Source organism: Trifolium pratense, linkage group LG1 (assembly GCF_020283565.1).
Source record: "Trifolium pratense cultivar HEN17-A07 linkage group LG1, ARS_RC_1.1, whole genome shotgun sequence".
NCBI classification, from domain to species: Eukaryota; Viridiplantae; Streptophyta; class Magnoliopsida; order Fabales; family Fabaceae; genus Trifolium; species Trifolium pratense.
The window spans coordinates 37,844,309-37,865,788 of NC_060059.1; the positions used below are offsets into that span (position 1 = coordinate 37,844,309).

A 21,480-nucleotide genomic window follows, 5' to 3' on the forward strand; every position below is an offset into this window, starting at 1 on the left:
ATCCATTAAATTTAATATTAATTTTCAAATTTTATATCTCTAAAAAACTCAAGGGGACTGTAAGATTTTATGGAGCCTTTATTATACGTTCTATGTTTTGTGTATCCATTTTGTTTATCCATTAAATTTAATATTAGTTTTCAAATTTTATATCTCTAAAAAATGCATGGGGGCTGTAAGATTTTATGTAGCCTTTATTATACGCTCTATGTTTTGTGTATCCATTTTGTTTATACATTAAATTTAATATTAATTTTCAAATTTTATATATCTAAAAAATGCACCGGAGCTGTATGATTTTATGTAGTCTTTATTATATTTTCCTTATTATATGGTTGTATTGTGTTAATAATTAACATTTGTCTAATTGTTTTATTTAAAAAATCTTATGTCATTATTTAATCATATAATCTTAAGTGCTGTATTTAATTAGATAAAGATTATCCCTCTAATCTAATGACAATGTCGTATTATATTTAGTTTAATTTATAATGATATCGGGAAATTATATGAAATTATTTATTGATTGTACTAACAAACGAAATATAAAACCATATCATATAAACAAATTCTTCCCCGTGCGTGACATTTCTATGAATTGCATGATTCATACATCACCAAGGAATATGAATGAGAAGTATATAAGTCAAGGGTGGATTGCATTTATCAAACAAGCTAATATCAACATCGGTTCCAGGCTTAGGATTACTCTTTTAGATCCACCAGAAATTTTGAATGTTGGAATCATCGACCAACATGATTAACTCTATTTATCATTTGTTCAATTTAGCTTATGTTTTAAGAACCATGTGATGTTTTATTATGGTTTTGAACCATGTGTTGTTTTATTATATTTTGATTAGTATGAGTTTCAAATTCTACTTTAAAAATCATGTGTTGTATTATTGATTGACCTATGTCATTATTATTGTACTATTTCGTATTATTCGATTATTTTTAGGTCAATGTTTGATATCTTAATATTATGCCTAATTATTTATCATGGTACTAACAATTAAAATATATAACAAATGCTTGCCCGTGCGTTGCACGGGTCGGAAATCTAGTAATATACATCCTCTATATATTGAGTGTCTAGGGTTCGAACTCTGACTCCTACGTAATATATGTTACGTCCCTATCAACTGAACTAGCTCACGTGGACAATTTAGAGACTATCTTAATCTTTGATTTAGTCTATAACCATGTAAATAACTTTATTTAAAACTAATTCTATTACTTTTAATTAAGAGGAAAAAAGAAAGACACGTTGCACCAAGGTCAAGCATATATAACTTAGTTGTCACTTGTCATTACTTGTGGAAGATTTTTTTTTTTTGAATGGTCTAGAAAATATTAAAATATGAAAATGACATATTTAAAATAATTTTATAACTTGAAACAAAATTATTGAAAGTTTCGCCAAGGTCAAGCATATATAATTTAGTTGTCATTACTTGTGGAAGATTTTTATATTATAACTTTTATTAACATAATGTCGAAGTTCAATTAAAATAAAATTTTGAAAAGGTCAAATGCAATAATCAATTGTGATTTTTTTTTTCAAATAAGTAAAAAAAATATTGTGAAAAGTTTTTTGGTATGAAAATAAAAAGATTGTGACACTAAAAAAGGTCCTAGATAGATCCGATAAAATCGTAAATACCCCTTTTTTATATACTTTCTCTTTCGATATATAATCTAATGGTTTTGAAATAAGTATTTTAATGGCTAGTAGTTCACCTCGTGAGGTAAATAAGTGGGAGAAGCCCTAACTCAGCATATAAAAAATACAATACCCTACAAATTGAAATCGGGTATGATGTTTTATAAAGCAAGACAAAACATAAATAATAACCCGTCGGCTTTGTTTGAATTCTATATTATAGGGGTAAAATTCAAAGAATTATAAAATAGAAGGGTTAAAATTCCAGATTTTAAAATAAAAAGGGTAAAATTTCGATTCAATCAAAATATAGGAGGTAAAACTGCATTTAAGCCTTAAATTTTTTTTGTTTATGTCTTATCTCATCTAAGATGATTTCTCTCCCGACCCCCAACCTTTCTTTTATACCCTCCAAAAATCATATTTTGCCCCTTGCAGTTTGAAAAAATTTTGCCAACAAACTTCGGTTTTTACGAACCGAAGAAATAGGACTTTTAAACATAAATTCGGTTTATATAAACCGAAATAACATAAATTTACCCCTCAAAAAGAAGAAAAATTTATGTGAAAATTCGTGTAGAGCTACCTGTGGTAAATTTAGCATATCTCTCTGAATATAAGTCGTATGCTAATGATTTTTAATCTAGTGTGAAGAAGACAAAATTTACTACAAGATTGGCACCGGAATTGTTAAATTTCATTAAGTATAGTATGATAAAATCAATCTACCTACAAGTTTGAAAAACGTTTCTGCAAAATGTTGTAGAGATACCTATGGTAAATTTAGCATATCTCTCTGAATATAAGTCTTATGCTAATGATTTTTAATCTAGTGTAAAGAAGACAAAATTTACTACAAGATTGACACCGGAATTGTTAAATTTCATTAAGTATAGTATGAGAAAATCTACCTACAAATTTGAGAAAAGTTTCTGCAAAATGTTGTAGAGATACCTGTGGTAAATTTATCATAGCTCTCTGAATATAAGTTGTATGCTAATGATTTTTTACTACAAGATTGACACTGGAATTGTTAAATTTCATTATAGTATGAGAAAATATACCTACAAGTTTGAGAAAAGTTTCTGCTCTGTTTCTGTACCATTACCCAGTTTTTGGTCAAACGGAACCAATTGGATAGTTAACCCTCAAAACAAAAATTATATTTGTATTCTTGACACTCTAAACTTTTCAACGAGTGGTTGTTTACTCAAGTCGGACATCGTTTAGTATTTCAAATAAATTGTGGAAGTTGAGGGTCTCATGCAGAACTTATGTAGGAAATCTGGGAAAAATTTAGAACATAATATTTCGGTTTATATTAACCGAAATTTTTTAGCATAACAAAAAAATTCTGTTCGTATAAATCGCAGTACCCCAAAGACAAAAACGGAAATTCAATGGATAGAAAAGAAATACGGAGAGTTGAGAGAGAAAACTTCCTCATCTAATATAGAAATCTTAACATATATGACGATTTGAAGAATCAAACTTGGGGATTGCATTTTTTTTAGTCTTAATCCAATTTAGGTACCTCATGAGTCACAATCGATTCAACCTTGCCCAAAAATTATTTATCATGTAGTTTAATCACTTAGCTTTGATAATATACATTCAAATATTATATTTGGTGGCTTCTAACATGAGGGAGCTATCAAATCCCTCACCGGTGAGGCACTTAAAAAATACCGTTAGATTAAATGGATGGTTAAGATCTTTTTAAAAAAAAAGGAAAACACCTATAGATATCTACATTCAATTTTACCCTCAATATTATTCTTAATTTCGTATAACATGTTTCGTATAAGTTTCTTTTTCATCCATGTGCAATCCACAACAAAAACAAGTCTTCATCAAATCACAAAAGCATCTGCAATCATAGCCATCTTCCTTAACAAAACCCTAATTTCAAAACTCTGGCTCTCTTCTTCATCTTCCACCCATTCCAAAATTGACTCGTCTTGTCTCCATAGATCATTAGGCACCGCCAATTCCAAAATATGAAATTATTATATTCTCTTTTCTGTGTTAATTCAAAAATAAACAAAAGTGCTTTGTTTATTTCTTACTTGCACTATTTAGCAGGTTTCTGAGAAAGACAGACAGAACGAAACAAAAACCTAAAAAATAGGTTTTTGAATCTTTTGACTTCATCTATGGCTGGGTATGTAACCTTCGTTTACTTACAATATCTTTGATTTGATTATCATGCTCAGTTTTCAGTTGATTTTCCATTTCAAACATCGTAGTACAAGATGAAACTGTTTTGTTACAATATTGAGGTTACCTAGTATCTTGTGAAAATTGATAGCTTTTTCATAAGCTATAAGTTTTTAAAAAAAAACAATTGTTACCAAACTGAGCTCGCTCTTATAAGCTATAAGTCGGCTTATTGGCCATCCAGTTCCCGGACCGAGTCTAATAAGTAGTGAGTTGGAGTTGCAATTGGAGAGAGACAGAACAACACAAGGGAAGGCGCGAAGCAGAGCATAACAGAAAACGGAAATGGCTTCCAGTATCAATATATTCACTCCACTTCCACTCACCGCCGGCACCCGGAACCCGACCTTCTATTTTCCCCGGCGGCGACCAAATTCAGTTTCTTTCGTTGCAAATTCAACTGAATCTCCTCCTGAAATAGAGCTCGAATTCATCGGGGTATGTATCTTCTATGGCATTATTATAATTTATAATTTCTTTTCAATTGAAGTTGAAATGAAAATTATGTAAAAATTGTTTACAGCCGAAACCAGACGGTGCTTCGGGGTCGTATCCGGTGGATAAAGCGACGGCGATAAGTGGAGATAAGCTGTTGAGGAGTATCATGTCGGATAACAAGATTGAGCTATATGCCACCTATGTATGTCTCACACCACATGATTCAAATCAACCATAACCACCAACATGTACATTTTCTATTTTTAATTATTCATTTATTTTCAAAAAATAATTATTCATTTATTTATTAAATTAAACTAAGTGATTAGGCTCGAGTGGTTAATGAATTAACGAATTGTCCGGGAAAATTCGATTTCGATTGAGTAGAACAATTAGTCAAACATTACTTATCTTTGGTCGAACTTTGAATTACTATACTCTTTCTTGAGAATTGAAGGGTTAACATCAAACATTAAATTGAAAACATATTTTCAATTTGCAAAAATAATTAAATATTTCGTCTCGTTGGTAAGAAATCAACTCATATTCAACGAGGATATAAGTTCAAATTCTTTTGTTATGTGAAAAATTCGTTAGTAGATAGTAGTAGTATAGTAGTATATAGGGATTTTGTTTTTTTTGTAGTTTTAGTCTTGTAGCTTTTTTGAGCCCTATTGAGGGATAAAGATCATTTGTAGCTATTGCACAAAATATAGTGGACTGCAAAACTGTTGGACGTGGATGGATTTTTTTAATTTATGTCCAGCAGTTCTGCATTCCACTACAATGTACGGTGAATAAGGATTCAAACCCCCTAAAAAGATTTAGGCTCAATTCACTGTAAAATGAGCATATGTTGGATCATGATAATTCAACAATTGTCTTAGTATGTGTGAATTTTTCTGTCGGGTCTCAAAAACGGACAAAAAATGACTGAATCATGTTTAGGAGTTTTGCAAACTAATTTAACTGTTACAACAGGGGAAGTTGATGAACTGTGGAGGAGGGGGTAGCTGCGGAACTTGTATCGTCGAGGTATGACTTTCTTCATCTCGTATACCATATTAACAAACATGACCCTTTACACAATTTCATTCAACTGTTGGTTTATTATCTCTAATTGCTACTACATATTAATTCTTGTGTTGCAGATCATTGAAGGAAAGGATCTTTTAAATGAAAGGACAAATACTGAACTCAAATATCTTAAGAAGGCATGTTTTCTACTATCTCTTTAATGCATACACATGAAACACTCTTTAGTTAATTTTGCCAGTATTTGAGAGATCATGAATAGATTGAATTAGTTAAATTTTTTAGTCTGATCAAGTTTAACTGATACACATTTTAACTGATTTAACTTGCTAATCAAGTTGTTAACATTGATTTGAAGGTTCTTAAGCCAGTGTAAAAATATTTATAAGACCCTTTTATTTTGTAACATTTGCTTATCAACATGTTCCTTTCATATTGTGGGGGTAATTTGTTCCTACCTTTTGAAATTAACTAATCTTTTGAGCTTTGGCTTTTTTAAACAGAAACCTGAATCTTGGAGACTGGCTTGTCAAACTATTGTAGGGAACAAAGAAAACTCTGGCAAGGTATATCTTTCTAGCTACTAGATATTTTGTGAAATAAAAATTGTGCTATATCTCATGTATGTAGAAAACATGGTGCCAAGAGTGATAGTTATATATACATGCAGAACACATACTATTTAATCTTGTTACGGTATATCAAAAGTCTCGCATTGCTTGAGAGTCGAGGCTAATAAGGATAGTTTATAAACACTGCTCGCTTCAGCTCATTTAGACGTCTTTTAACTAAGAACAAATTGTGAGGACTTACACAAGACTCGGTGTGGAAAATACCACGGAAAAGCGATATCTCATACTGGAGGTCGGAACATTGACACTAGAATGAGGGCCTTAGCCACGCACGATGGCCGACAGATCTTTTAGCCCCTAAACCTCGACTTAGGGTTATTGTTTCGTACACTTATAACTAAGTCTGTTCTCAGCAGACTTAAGTTCAAATAATTTGCTGTTGTATTTCTTATTGAATGCCATATTTTATAAAAAGATTAAAATAATGATTTATCCCAAAAGTAATCAAGATTGATTTTCATCAAGTCCAGTAGTTATAGTGAATTGATATATTTGCTATGATGGACTTTTAGGTTGTTGTTCAAAGGATTCCTCAATGGAAGAAGTAACAAACCAAGCCAACAAGTAGCGCATCATGGATTTTTGTATCATTAATTTATGATTGATTTGGTGTAAGTTTGCTAATATATACTATACTATCTGTGTAATGTAATGTATAATTCCCCTTACATAATGTTTGCCACTTGGTTTGTAATCATTTTATATATCTAACATGTTTGCTTTGTATAATCACTTTATATATCTAATCTAATCTAATATATATTAATGATGTTTTGTTTTGTCTCTTGAATTACTTTTGTTCATCTTTATTCTTTAGCACGACTTGTACTTGAGAATAGCTCATCCATATCAATACTCAAATTCATTTGTGGCATATTAACTGATGACGATTAGGAAATGAAACCTCTCACTTGGGTTGGTGCATTGGTATTGGCTTGGGACCTGGGAATGTGCTCTTCTTGAGGTTTGAGGTTCGATTCTCTCTGACGCCAATTTGGGTGGGCTAATTTAGCTTCTTCAAAAAAAAAGTAACATAATTGAACATAAGTACCTATACTACGCATCGACTCTCATAGGGTAAACTAGTAATAGACACGTGTTATCGCACGGGTCGTAACGTTACGACGATATTTTTTTAAGTTATAGTTTGGTAATCAAAATTAGTTGCAATTATTAATATATTTACTGCGACTCAGTTGCTACGGTTCCACCGCAAGCAAAATCACCGGATCCGAATCTGCTCATCGTGGTTGGAGTAATTCACAAAACGTGGAACCCAGGGATTTCGGTACATCCACGATCAGAGGAATCACTGTGGAAGGAGATAGTGGACGAATCACCATGGAAACAACCATTGAGAAACCCGACTCAGCTGAAGAAGGAGAGTTTACGAAGGAGGCATATGGATTGTTCTCATATCACAATCATACCACCACCCAAGCCACCGGACGACGAATTGCCACCAACCGCCGTCGGGACGCCGTTAGTTGAGACCGCCGTCGTCAAAAAAATTGAAAGAAACAATTACATAGAACATATTTATATACCAGTTAAAATTTATTCCGTTTAAAATAGTTTTTTTAAAATTTTTATTAGTAAAAACTTGTCTCACATATGATAATTATTTTGCATTTTTTATCTGTGATAATTTATCCAGTATATGATAGTTAAAATTTATATATCAGTTAAAATTTACCCCGTGTAAAATAGTTTTATTGAAATTTTTATTAGTAAGAACTTGTGTCACGTATGATAATCATTTTGAATTTTTTATCAGTGATAACTTATCCAGTATATGATAGTTAAAATTTACATTAGTAAGAATGACCAATTTTTAAAAAATATTTTACATACTGGTTTGTTTTACGGACTATATTTATAAATAAACAAATATTTTACATGTAATTTGAAAAAGAATTATGAAAGTTTTTTTTTGCATACCGCGTGATCTTGATGTAATTTGTCTATGATGAAGTTCTTCATGTTGTTGTTGTTTGTTAGATAGAAGAAAAAAAAATCTTTCAATTTTTTTGTGAAACACAACATAATCAAACTATTAGGAAAAAAATGTAGTTTAACATGAGTAGAGAAAGAAAAAATGAAAACAAAGAAAGAAGATGTGATGAAAGAGGAAATGAAATGAAATTCAAATTTGAATAAGTGAAGAGATGGAAAAAAGTTGAATTTGAAATTTGGTGTCATACACTAGGAACCGAAATTGGAAGAAAGAAAAAGAGTCAAAACCAGTGATGTCACTGTCATATGGTTCATTTGTAACTTGAATGATCTTTTTCATGTGGTTGACTTAGATGGTTTGGTTCAATCTCAATGATATCTTTCATGAGGAGTGCTAGGATCACACCCTCTAACACACTCTTTTAACACACACCAATAACAATCAGCCATGTCATTCATTTTTTTATTCCTATCACATGTTACCGGTTTTGTTTTGATAGAGTATACAATTTATTTTTTTATATTTTATTTGCACTTAACTTTTCATCTTCGGTCTTCAATTTCTCACCAACACTGTTCATTCATGTTCCAGCAGGTTCTTCACTTCTCCTCTGTCCATTCACTTTTTCTCTCCTATTGATGTGTAAGAAAACTCAAACATAAAGATTGCCACCAACACAGAAGAATGGAACCCGGCCCAACAAAAAAATAGAATCACTCCTAAGAAATAATTTAGAAAAAGATCTGGAAAACACCTGCAACAAACATAGACCTTATAGAAACTTCATTAATTGTTCTGTTATATGGTATCAAGGAGAAGAACACCAAGCTCTTCATTCAAGCTTCATCATTTTCACCATCCCAAACCTTCAATTTTCTTTCATCTTCAGCAAAATCAAATTCTAAAAGCCACCATCTTCCTTATTCAAAATTCAAAACCCTAAGATTTCAATCTTTCCAATAATCAATAGAACTCATAAAAGAGATGTTGACAAAAACGACCTTAATCGGAAAAGAATAAGTCAGATTGATCGGAGAAATTGCAGAACATCCGAGTAACATTCAATTTTTTTTTTTTGTTTTTTTTTTTTTGACAAAAGGTTATATTTTGCAACCTGAACAACCGGTCAGCAGGTGAGTGAATAAAAAAAATAGATGACTTGGCTAATTGTTATTGGTGTGTGTTAAAAGTAGGGGTGTACGTGGGCCGGATTGGGTTGGGTTTGACCAAAACCAAAACCCAAACCACATATGGTACTCCGGGTTGGGTTTAGTAAAATAACCACCCGTTATAACATTAGGCCGGGTTGGGTAAATCCACTAATTTCCGGGTTGGGTTGTGGGTTACCCAAATTATTTTTCTATTTTTTTTATTAAATATCTAAATATTGAATCATCATATTTTCTCATAAAAAATAACTCAATCAATGTATCTTCTTGAAAAATAGGGTAACTTTTTTTCACTATAAAAAATAATCACCCATTTTTGTGTGTAAATCTATTAATTTACGGGTTGGATAGCGTGTTATCCAAATGATTTTTTTGCTTTTTTTAATATCAAATGACTATACCATGAATCACTATATTTGTTTATGAAAATTATTCAATTTTTTTAAATTTTTAAAAAATAATGCGAAAAGTTATCATATTTGTTTATAAAAATTATTCAATCTTTTTTATTTTCGTAAAAAATAGTATAACTCATTTTCAATATAAAAAATATTTAATAATCAAATGAAAAAATCTTTAGTATTTTCATAAAAAAATTTCAAGAAACATAGCACTAGTGGGTTAGCGGGTTTTTTGGGTTGGGTCCGGTTTTACCCGAAACCCAATTTTTTTAATGGGTTTTTCATTTTTGAAATCCATATCCACCCACTTGCCCGACCCAACCCACTTTTTTGGGTTGGGTTGGGTGGGTTTGACCGGGTCGACCGGATTTGCCCAACCCATGTACACCCCTAGTTAAAAGAGTGTGTTAGAGGGTGTGACCCTGATAAGTGCCAAAAAGTAGTTAAATATCTTACTCAATTAAGGCAATTATCGACTGATTTTCAAAGATATTTATAATTAAAACCCCAAAACTTTGTACATTTTAACTAAAGATATGTTTTATGTCCTAATCCTAGCTTTTTAAGCTTTCATGATTAAAAGAGGAGCAAAATTTAATTCTTTTTCCAAGAGGCTGGTGGCTGAGCTACCAGGTGATGGCTGAGCGACCAATTTAAAAGAAATCTTGGGAAACAAGCAAAGAATTCCACACGTGTCAAATAACCTCTTCACCAAGCCAAGTTGGTGGCTGAGCGACCAGGTGGTGGCTGAGCGACCAAATTGAAGGAAATCTTGGGCATCAAGCTTCAACTTTTGTACGTGTCAAGAAAGCCCCTTCACCAAGGCAAGTTGATGGCTGAGCGACCAGGTGGTGGCTGAGCGACCACTTGATGCCTATAAATAGCAATTCACTCTCATTGCAAAAAAAAAAAACAATTCAGGGAGTTCAAAGAGAGCAATTAAATTACAATTAAGCTTAGGTCATAGGCAATAGAAGGTGGATCCATCCAACTTGAGAGATCAAGGGATTGATGTGCACTCTTTGTTCCTCTTTCCACATTTGTAAGTTTACCACCATGACAATGAGTGACTAAATCTTTTGTTGTTGGGATTAGGTGTAGCTCATTCATAAATATGTACAACTCTTAATCATGTTATATATGTTTTAATTTATCATCAACTTAGTGTTATCTTTGATTTGCATGTTTATCTTTAAGATTTGAATTGTTATAGACATATTTCACTTTGAATCAAATGGAAAAGATAATCACTTATTAAAAATCCTAAAACTCTAGACATAGATTTAGGTTTTTAATATTCACTTTTGTATTGAAACTTAATGCTGTTGTGTTATTCAAATGTTTCGAGACATCGGAGTTTAAATAATACAATTTAGTCGTTATATTAATTATTCAATCGAGACATCGAGGATTAATAAGTATAACGTGATTCTTGTCGTTATCTGGACACAGAAACATCCGTGAGCAATACGTGATATGTTGATGATTAGTTAAAATATATATGAATGTTTTAGAAACGTACATATAAGTGAAATAGTGAAGTCTAATCCCGACAACCTTTTCTCTCTGAATCTTTAATCACATTTTTATTTACATTTATATGCTTTTGCAAGTTTTTACAACAAAACAAACTTTAAATACTTCACTTAAAATTATGGTAATTGTTGAACGGTTTTTAATATCACACTAGTCCCTGTGGAGACGATAATTCTAAAACTTACTTTTGTACTTTCAACAAAATGGCACCGTTGCCGGGGACTGGCGTTTAGATATTGGAGCATTGCAACAATTTATATTCTTTTAAGTATTTGTATATATTTGTTTATATTGTATAGTTTTTGCTTGTACTAATCCTCTTTGCTAGACAAAGAAAGTTGTTTTTCTTGTTTGTTGAATCCTTTTTCAGATTCCCCATTAAAAGTAAAACCATGACTGATCGTGGGTATTACAACTTCTATACTCCGGGTGAGTATGAATCATATCAACAGTTTCCTCCGTATAATTATGGGCAAACTTCAGAGGCTAGATTGGAGGAGACCATGATTAAATTCATGGAAATGCAACAGCAACAAAACCAACAAATGCAACAGATGCAAGACCAGCACCAACAATATCTGAAAAACAGTCTTGCAAGAGCCAAAAATTTGGAAAATCAGCTTGTTCAGTTGACTAAACAGTTAGCCAATAACAATTACCAAGGAGGAACATTTCAAACCAACACACAAACCACTCCTGACGAGAAAGATAATAATCCAATGAAAAATGAGGAAAGTGGAGAAAGTGTGAAAGGTGTTGAAAACAACGAGGAAGAAAGAATGCGCGATGGATGTGATGAAGAGAAAATAGTGATAGAAATAGAGACACCACACGAGGTAGAACTTCCTCAAGAATTGCCATGTATTGAGAAGACGAGCACTGTTGCTAATGAAGAAGTGATGATGGGTGCAGAAGAAATTAAGGGATTACTTGACAAGGAAATATCAATTGAGCAAAAGAGGGAGATGGAGAACAAGGCGGAGATTGATCGGGTGATAGATGAAATATGTGCCTTGTTCAATATGAAGCAATTGGGGAGGATATGGACTCCGCAATATCTATATTTCAAGTTCATGGAGTTCCTCCCAAACCGAAGGAAAAAGACGGATGATGTGTTGTCCGTTTCATTTTGGCCACCCTAACATCTCAGGCGTCGAGCTACCGACGTTAACCAAGCGCTTGTTGGGAGGCAACCCAATTTTCTTTCCTTTACTTTTATTTAAAGCATTTTTAGTTTCTTATATGTTATAATAGTTTTTGAACATGTTGTCCAATCACTTTTGAAAACAAAGTCTTTGAATTGGTGTGAACTTCATCTGAAATTCTGTTTTCTGCTATAGTCGCTGAGCGAGACCCTTTCTCGCTAAGCGAGCTTATCAGAGCTTTTGGAAATTCTGACAAAAGCCTAGGGTTGTATGTTTTACCTTGTTGTAAATGCAGGCATAACTTCATTTTCATGGCCTGAGGACAGTCCACACTTGTTGAAGAGGGAGAATAGCAGAAGCAGAGGATTAAAGCACGCCATATACAGTGACATTTTATTGTTTCAGTCATTAAATTCATGTTTTATGTTTATTGCAAATGTTGACTGAAATTTTTGTAAACATACATGGTTTAAACTTTTGTGATTGCTAAATGTGCATATGAATTGAAATGTCTAGGTTTGTGATTAATCAAATTCAAATGCATGATTAGAATGAATTTTTCAAATTGCATTGCTTGAGGTGAAATCTTTGTGATTATCTTTGAATGATAGGATGAATTTGAACTAAGTAGCTTTATTCAATTTGATTTCATTCGTTCCTTCTTAACATGATTAATTGATTATGAATCATTTAGACCTAGCCGGGTGAGATTGTGTGAACCTTCCATTGTTTATATATTTGAGAGCCGACAATTGTGTTTAACTCTGTTGATTTTAACTGAATCTTGCTATTACTTGATGTGTTTGATGTCATGGATATGATCAAGGCCTTGTTTCTTTTTGAGGGATAACTACTTTGGCCAAATATAACCTACCTGTGACTTGTGTGATCCTTTGCTACCCCCTTGAGCCAAAAAAAAAAATTTGAAAATTTGTTTGTTTTGAACCCTTGAACCACAATAAAGAAAAACAATGACTTAACCCTTGTCTTAGGATGATTGAGCATTGAATTTAAGTAGGGTTGAAAATAAGTTGGGGAGAAAGAGGTTATTTGTTTGTTTGAAAAAAAAGAAAGAAGTAGTTGAAAATGGTGATTGTGAAAAAGAAAAAGAATTTTGAAAAGATGTTACAATCAAAAGAAGTCATTCAAATTGAAAAGAAAAAAAAAAAGAAAAAAAAAAAAAAAAAAAAAAAAAAAAGAAAAAAGAAAAAGAAGAGATTGTAGCATACAAAAAGAATCCCAAAAGTAAAGAATGAGGAAAGTGAAAGAGGATGAATAGCTTATGTAATGTAATAAAGATACTCAAAGTTTATGCTCTCTCATCCTTAAGGCTTTTTGAATCCAAAGAAAAACAATTAGTTTTTGTAGCCTAGCCCCATTACAAGCTTAAGAAAGACCTTAGTGATCCATGATTGATAACATGTCTTGTGATTTGTTGAGATGTATGTTTGAATTGATTTGTTGTGAACACATTGCTTGGATTGAGAGAAACACTACACCCTTGAGTTGAAACACTTGTGAGAATTGTGATTCTAGTTGATTATCTTGTTGATTTGGAAAGATTGAAATCTTACTTGAATTTTGAAACTATTTCACATTCATGCTTTGATTCTTTGATGATTATTAAGGTTTGATTTTGAACTTGCAATAAATTGAATCATGCAAACTTGAAATGATTTAAAACCAAAGTTTTTTGATTGCAAAGCTTGAATGAATTATGCACTAATGAGGTTTGAACCATATTTTGAGAGTTTATTTTGGACTTTTGTTTGAGGACAAACAAAGTTCTAAGTTGGGGAGAGTTGATAAGTGCCAAAAAGTAGTTAAATATCTTACTCAATTAAGGCAATTATCGACTGATTTTCAAAGATATTTATAATTAAAACCCCAAAACTTTGTACATTTTAACTAAAGATATGTTTTATGTCCTAATCCTAGCTTTTTAAGCTTTCATGATTAAAAGAGGAGCAAAATTTAATTCTTTTTCCAAGAGGCTGGTGGCTGAGCTACCAGGTGATGGCTGAGCGACCAATTTAAAAGAAATCTTGGGAAACAAGCAAAGAATTCCACACGTGTCAAATAACCTCTTCACCAAGCCAAGTTGGTGGCTGAGCGACCAGGTGGTGGCTGAGCGACCAAATTGAAGGAAATCTTGGGCATCAAGCTTCAACTTTTGTACGTGTCAAGAAAGCCCCTTCACCAAGGCAAGTTGATGGCTGAGCGACCAGGTGGTGGCTGAGCGACCACTTGATGCCTATAAATAGCAATTCACTCTCATTGCAAAAAAAAAAACAATTCAGGGAGTTCAAAGAGAGCAATTAAATTAGAATTAAGCTTAGGTCATAGGCAATAGAAGGTGGATCCATCCAACTTGAGAGATCAAGGGATTGATGTGCACTCTTTGTTCCTCTTTCCACATTTGTAAGTTTACCACCATGACAATGAGTGACTAAATCTTTTGTTGTTGGGATTAGGTGTAGCTCATTCATAAATATGTACAACTCTTAATCATGTTATATATGTTTTAATTTATCATCAACTTAGTGTTATCTTTGATTTGCATGTTTATCTTTAAGATTTGAATTGTTATAGACATATTTCACTTTGAATCAAATGGAAAAGATAATCACTTATTAAAAATCCTAAAACTCTAGACATAGATTTAGGTTTTTAATATTCACTTTTGTATTGAAACTTAATGCTGTTGTGTTATTCAAATGTTTCGAGACATCGGAGTTTAAATAATACAATTTAGTCGTTATATTAATTATTCAATCGAGACATCGAGGATTAATAAGTATAACGTGATTCTTGTCGTTATCTGGACACAGAAACATCCGTGAGCAATACGTGATATGTTGATGATTAGTTAAAATATATATGAATGTTTTAGAAACGTACATATAAGTGAAAGAGTGAAGTCTAATCCCGACAACCTTTTCTCTCTGAATCTTTAATCACATTTTTATTTACATTTATATGCTTTTGCAAGTTTTTACAACAAAACAAACTTTAAATACTTCACTTAAAATTATGGTAATTGTTGAACGGTTTTTAATATCACACTAGTCCCTGTGGAGACGATAATTCTAAAACTTACTTTTGTACTTTCAACAGACCCTAGCACTCTTCATCTATCTAATCTATATAAGAAAGTTGATTGTTCTAGAAAACTCTCAATTGCCCTTATTTAAAATGTTGCCATGTGTCCAAAGTAAGGACAATTGATGTCCAAAAATTTGATAACTAAATTAAAAGTACACAACTAGCCAAGTCATCTAAGCCATATGACATTTTGTGAGTGGAAATGAAAGATGAAGAGTGCTAGGGTCACACCCTCTAACACACTCTTTTAACACACACAGCACTCCTCTTAGATAGATAGGATGGTCCAATGTTCCTCAAATTTAAAATTTAATTTAATAATTATTTAATTTATTTATTTTAACACATGAATCCACACAAATGCAATTGCACGCACGCACATAGAGAAAGATTGTTTGAGTTGAATTCAATTTTATATATTGGGGGGTTCTCATTTGAATATTTTATATATATATATATATATCCCACCAATTCCTTTTCGTGCAAATATATTATTAATTATTTTTCAATAAAAAAATGACAGTCTTTTTAAACTAAACGGTCTTTCTGAGTTGCTTTTGTGCAATTCGAAATTGCTTTTGTGCTTTTTTTTAGTTGTTATTAGCATAAAAAATAATGATCCATGGTTTATCTAATTAAAGATTGAAATATAATTAGGACAGTTATAAAGTAATTATTAGTATCATCGTTTTTTTTTTATAAAAGAATTATTAGTATCATTGATATTAATAATAATAATTTTTTCCAATTTTATAATATTAAAAAAAAATTGAAGAGCGGAATCAGTTCAATTCTCAAAATCTGATACTCCCTCGATCTCAAATTGTAAGCCACTTTGAGAAGAAAAAAATTTTGTACCAAATTATAAGTCACTTTACATTACTAATGAAGCATTTAATGCTAGTTTTCTTATTATACTCTTAACTACATATTACTCTCTCTGCTTTCAATTCTTCAATTTATCTTTCATATATCATTAATGAAAGACAATTTTGTAAACTAACTTATAAATTCTCTTTTCCATACAACATTGATTATATTTCTTAATTTATGTAATTTGTCCAAAATGACTTACATTTTGAAACGAAAGGAGTAAAATTTAATGTTGTGCTAGTGAATGCAATAAGTCAAACTTCTCAAAATCTCCATATAAGTCAAATTAAACTACAATTCAAATAAAATGTTTTATTTATTTTATAATCACAATATTATACATAGAACTCTTATTCTAAAATGTTTACCCTACAATTGGGCATGCCTCACCGTGTAATACGACATCGGACATACATTCCTCACAGAATATATGTTCACATGGTAAGGCAGAATATGTTTGTGTGTTTGTAAAATCTTCCAAACACACAACACATTCGGCCTGACCAAACTGAGGAGGGTCAGAAGTGTTATTATTGACACTCTTACCCTCTCTCGTCGAGCTGCATAATGTGCTTGATGGACGATCTTTTCTTTTGCGCATCTGTTTTTCTCTCCTGCACAATTGAAATTTTAAGTGTATTAGATAGAGAGATTTATTTGTCTGTTTTTCGAATTATCTAAAAATAGTGGAGGTAAAAATATGAATGTTGCAAAAAAAGGTTTGTACATAAATTTTTGGATCTATATCACATACCAACTTTCACTTATCTATCTCAACAATAATATGGCTAAGTTTATTTTAAAATTTAGTTGAATAATTATTTAATTTATTTATTTTAATGCATGCATGCATGCACGCACGCACATAAATACACGATAAGTAAAAAAATAGTACCCCTAAAATTGTGGTGCTCTGGGCGGTTACTCCTCTCGAACACCTTCCAAAATCCTTTTGTTTAAATTATATAATCACAAAACAATTCAAAAATTATGCTCCGAAATATCCCGAACAAGTTCTATCTTCTGATTTGTATTTAAGGGTAAAATTGAAAATTTGGGGGGCCTCTGAGCAATATGAAAAGCCTAAAGAGTAAATTTCAAAACATCTACAATGATCCATGACAAAGGGAAAGGGAGAATCCAAAGTCTAAAATTCTATCCAGTTACGAATCATAATTTTGGTTTTTGCAAGCACAATTCGACTATAAGTGATCTGAAATTTATACAAATTAACCACATGCCCGAAAGTTGTTTATCGAGCAGAGAATGGTAGATGCTAAAATGCATCATATAATTTGAAAGTTCTCTTTTCAACTAAGGGTGGAGGGAAGTGAGTTATATTATATGTGAGCTCTAAAGACCTCTCAATATATATACTTCTTAAATTAAATAAATTTTAAGAATATAAGTTACCTTAATAATTAATAAATATAGTGTATATACATTGAATAGTAAGAAGTAGGTGGAATAGTAATACATACTATAAGCTAAGAGTACAAATGATAGTGTCATTTATTTCTCTCAAAATTTCTGGACCACACCACTTGTTGAAGCTCCAAAATTGAAAAATGTTTTCAAAATTTAAATTTTTTGAGGTGTGACTTCACTGTTTGGACTTGAAAGATACGTCTCTGAAGTTGAGAGGAAGCAAAAAGTAGTTTCTTTAAAGTGGCCATTTTCTTTTGGTGAAGATGCAAATGTTTTATTTTGAAACCTTTTTCTTGTACTTACTCATCAAACACAGAAAATGCCAATGTGGGACTTTGGAAACATGTATCCAAAGGAGCCTTGCATTGTCAAGTCAAGCTAGACATGACTTTTGTGGAATGTCCAAATATATGGAGTAATTAAGTTAAGTTAAGCATGAAGGACTTAAAGGGTATTATTAAAGGATTTTATTAATCAATATTCTAAATACTTTACTAAATAAATGTAACTAAGTTGGTCAGATATGACAATGTTTGTGAGAGGTCTCAATTCAATCCCACTATAGATCGAAGATGAGATCAGCTCTTACTGTCGGAAATTTCCTGCATTCACGTAGTTAAAGAAAAAAAAATCATACAATTTTTTTTATGATAAAAAAACTAATAAATCTAAAATATGTATCTAAAATATATTTTTGCCTAAGGATTTAAAATATTTTTTTATTATAAATTTTCTATAATTTTTTTAATAAATATAATGTTGACGTTGGAATTGTTCGTTTTTTTTTTGTATTAACCCTTTAATTTTCAGGGGGGAGGGGTTCCGATAATTCTGAGTTCGGCCACGAGATAAGTAAAATGTGACTATCTGTCCGTTTTGATTAGTTTATTTTTGAGCTTATACAAAACAGCTTATGCAAATAAATAATTTTTTTATGTATTATTATAAGGTTATCAAGTTAGTTTATGATAAAATAGCTTATAAAAATACAATTTTCATTAGTGGAAACTTATAAATTTACATAAAACCTCATTTATTTGCATAAGTTGTTTTGTATAAGCTCAAAAATAAGTTAATCCAAACGGACCCTATATAATAGTAACGGGCTTTGTAACCAAAAAAATTGACAAAAAAAATAAATAAATAGTAACTAGCTTAGATACGAGTGAGTTTTGAATCCAAAAGACCGTAGAAAATCTTCTAAATCACATTACTCAATTTGACACTGTAGTCATTGACAATGAGATTTGTTATAGTCTTTGAAGATTTATTATACATCTTTGAAGATAGTTTTGAATATTGATGCCACGAAAATATCGAGGTTTTGATAGCTTGTCTTCTCTTTTCATTTTAACTAACCAAATATTCATGTTATCACACAATAGAATGTTAGCCTACGGGTCTTTTCCAAGCCAGTAAAAGAAGAAGAAAATGGTTTTCGAATACTACCCTAAACTTATAAGTAGACAGAACTTTTAGTTACAATGTCTAGGTTGGGCAAGCTTGGATGCCCCTACTCCCAACAAGTTGCGGGAAATCGACTTTTATCAACTTAATCAAATTCGCAATTGATTTATTAACAGCATTGTCAATTTAGTTGTATATTGGATATGATTGAACTAGACTAACAATTTGTTTGACATTCATTCAAATTGTTCGATAGACTAGTTTTTTTTTTGTAACGTGATGTTTAATCATACCAATTAATTTTTTTTGTTATCATAATATTAGTACGAAGTTTCTACCACCGTAAACGATGATTAATTTTTTTTTTCTTCTAGGTGCCGCCAGGTAGCTATTATATGTATAATTAACTTAAATAAAACAAGGTCTTTTTTTATGATACTCTTGACGATTTACTTCCTAATCTTATATTGTGTCATATACAATGTATGACTATTCATTCATGGTAATTAAATTTATTTAGATACAACCATTAAGGAAAATATATTTTTTTAAAAAATTATGTTTTATTTATTATAATTTGTTGACCGAATGTTTTATCAATTATTTATATACAACAATTTTGAAAATTTTATATTATTTTTAATTTATGTTTTATATACATACCCACAATACTTCTTCCTTTTTTCCATTGGTAAAATTCTACTTTTGCTTATATTCACAAATACTCCTTATTTGGTTTATATATTATTATGGTACTTAGGAATATAAGCAAAAGCATAAACTTATTTCTTTAAACATTTTGAACTTGTTTGTGCGTCTTAGCGGTTGACTGGTTTACACATTGTTTACAGGTCGTAGGTTCGAATTCTGTTAATAATTTTTGCCGTTCAAAAAAAATATTCTTTAAATGTGACAATTCGTGTCACTTTGCCAACATGCAATGCGGTCATAAGAATCATATCTAATTGTACATATAGATTTACAAGTTTGACAAAACAACATCAGTACTATGATTTTATTTTAATTTTAAAATGTAATTTTTTTTTATTGAAATCCTCATAACTTGGATTTTCTTGTCATCTCCTCCGGATGTTTGACCACAAATAAATTTGTAGGAATTGAAATCCCTATAACCCGGATTTTCTTGTCGTCTCCTTCGCACGTTTGACCACAAATAAATTTGTAGGTTTTTTTCAGAGTGGGTGTACATTGAAACGCGAGAAATGAGATTTGTACTACCAAACCAAATGAGTAAAAAATCCATCTATGATATGACCCACTTAATTCCAAAAATATACTTAACATACATTTGAACCTTCTCATCCCCACCGCCCGTTTGACTACCACTCTAACTAGTAAATTTGTATTTTTTCGCGGTGAGTATTCATCGGAAAGCGAAAATGAGACTGTACTGACAAACCAAGCGACTGAACAATTCATTGTAACTAAAACAAACTCACACTTAACATATATTTTCAACGTAACTTTTTCACGACATAGACATAAATTTGACCAACTTTACAATTCCTTACATCAAAATTTCCGCGCCGGAATCACTTCTAGATGCAAAAAATGGTCAAGGAAAAACAAGTCCTAACAACAAATCTAAGTTTATCCCTTAGGTTCAGATTCTTTAAACAGGGCGTTTTCTCCAGGAAGAAGACCAAATCCAAGTTTGTCTCAAAAACAATGGAAGACAGATCGAGATGTTGAAGATTGTTAAACTCACAACACAGTCCTATATCAAAAGTAAGAAAAGTAACCCCTTTTAATGTTAAGCTAATAAGTTGGTTATACTTAGGTAAGCCAAGTGTTTGGGAACTTTGGGGGTCAAGCTAACAGGTGGAACGTTGGGGGTCAAGCTAACCCTCTTCATATCCAGATCAATTTTTTGGACGTCCCTGATACCATACTCGAACATATGGTATCTACTGCTGGCATTAGTTTAATACACACAGTCTCATCCACACTTATTCCATATTTAACACACAATCGGAAGGTATCCAAATGACAACTGACTTGAATCTTGTTACCACAGAAACTGAGAATCCCTATTGCAAACTGTGAGACTTGTGCATCGCTATCGAGAGCGGACTCAAAACATATGGTCGGGACCGAATCCACCAGCACATTTTTAGACCAGGCTTTGTAGGCTTTGTTTGATGTTAACGTGGCATACATCAGCATTGGAGGTAGCTTTTTTAGGATTTTACAAATTAAGTAATTAGGCAGCGCACTAAAATCACGTATGTCTATCTCGTTTGCTTCAGCATCACAAGGTGAATAGTAGTTAAGGTACATACCCCGGAGATAAAATGTAGATGACTTTTGGTCGGTTGCAGAAGGTATCGTATCCTCGTTCCCAAAACAGTTTGACACCTCAGACATCATCTTCAAACCCTTTGGCTGCTCCTCATTCCCAGACATCTTCAAACCCTCCTCATTCCCAAAAGACACCTCATACTTCA

General features: G+C 31.7%; 1 protein-coding gene across 1 annotated transcript; it reads left to right on the top strand.

Annotated features, from left to right (window-relative positions):
• Positions 1 to 3,634: 3,634 nt before the first annotated feature.
• On the top strand, positions 3,635 to 6,728 carry LOC123914806 (photosynthetic NDH subunit of subcomplex B 3, chloroplastic). The gene is made up of 6 exons (XM_045965983.1): positions 3,635 to 4,324; positions 4,410 to 4,526; positions 5,306 to 5,359; positions 5,476 to 5,538; positions 5,863 to 5,925; positions 6,504 to 6,728. Exons 1-6 carry the CDS (start codon positions 4,172 to 4,174, stop codon positions 6,537 to 6,539), a joined length of 486 nt encoding a protein of 161 aa, XP_045821939.1. The 5' UTR covers positions 3,635 to 4,171; the 3' UTR covers positions 6,540 to 6,728.
• The last annotated feature ends 14,752 nt before the right edge of the window (positions 6,729 to 21,480 follow it).

Excerpts from the sequence above, each read along its gene's own strand:
- LOC123914806 (XM_045965983.1), top strand. The coding sequence starts at position 4,172 with ATGGCTTCCAGTATCAATATATTCACTCCACTTCCACTCACCGCCGGC. Across the intron at positions 4,325-4,409 it reads TAGAGCTCGAATTCATCGGG|CCGAAACCAGACGGTGCTTC; the intron begins GTATGTATCTTC and ends AATTGTTTACAG. Across the intron at positions 5,926-6,503 it reads ACAAAGAAAACTCTGGCAAG|GTTGTTGTTCAAAGGATTCC; the intron begins GTATATCTTTCT and ends ATGGACTTTTAG.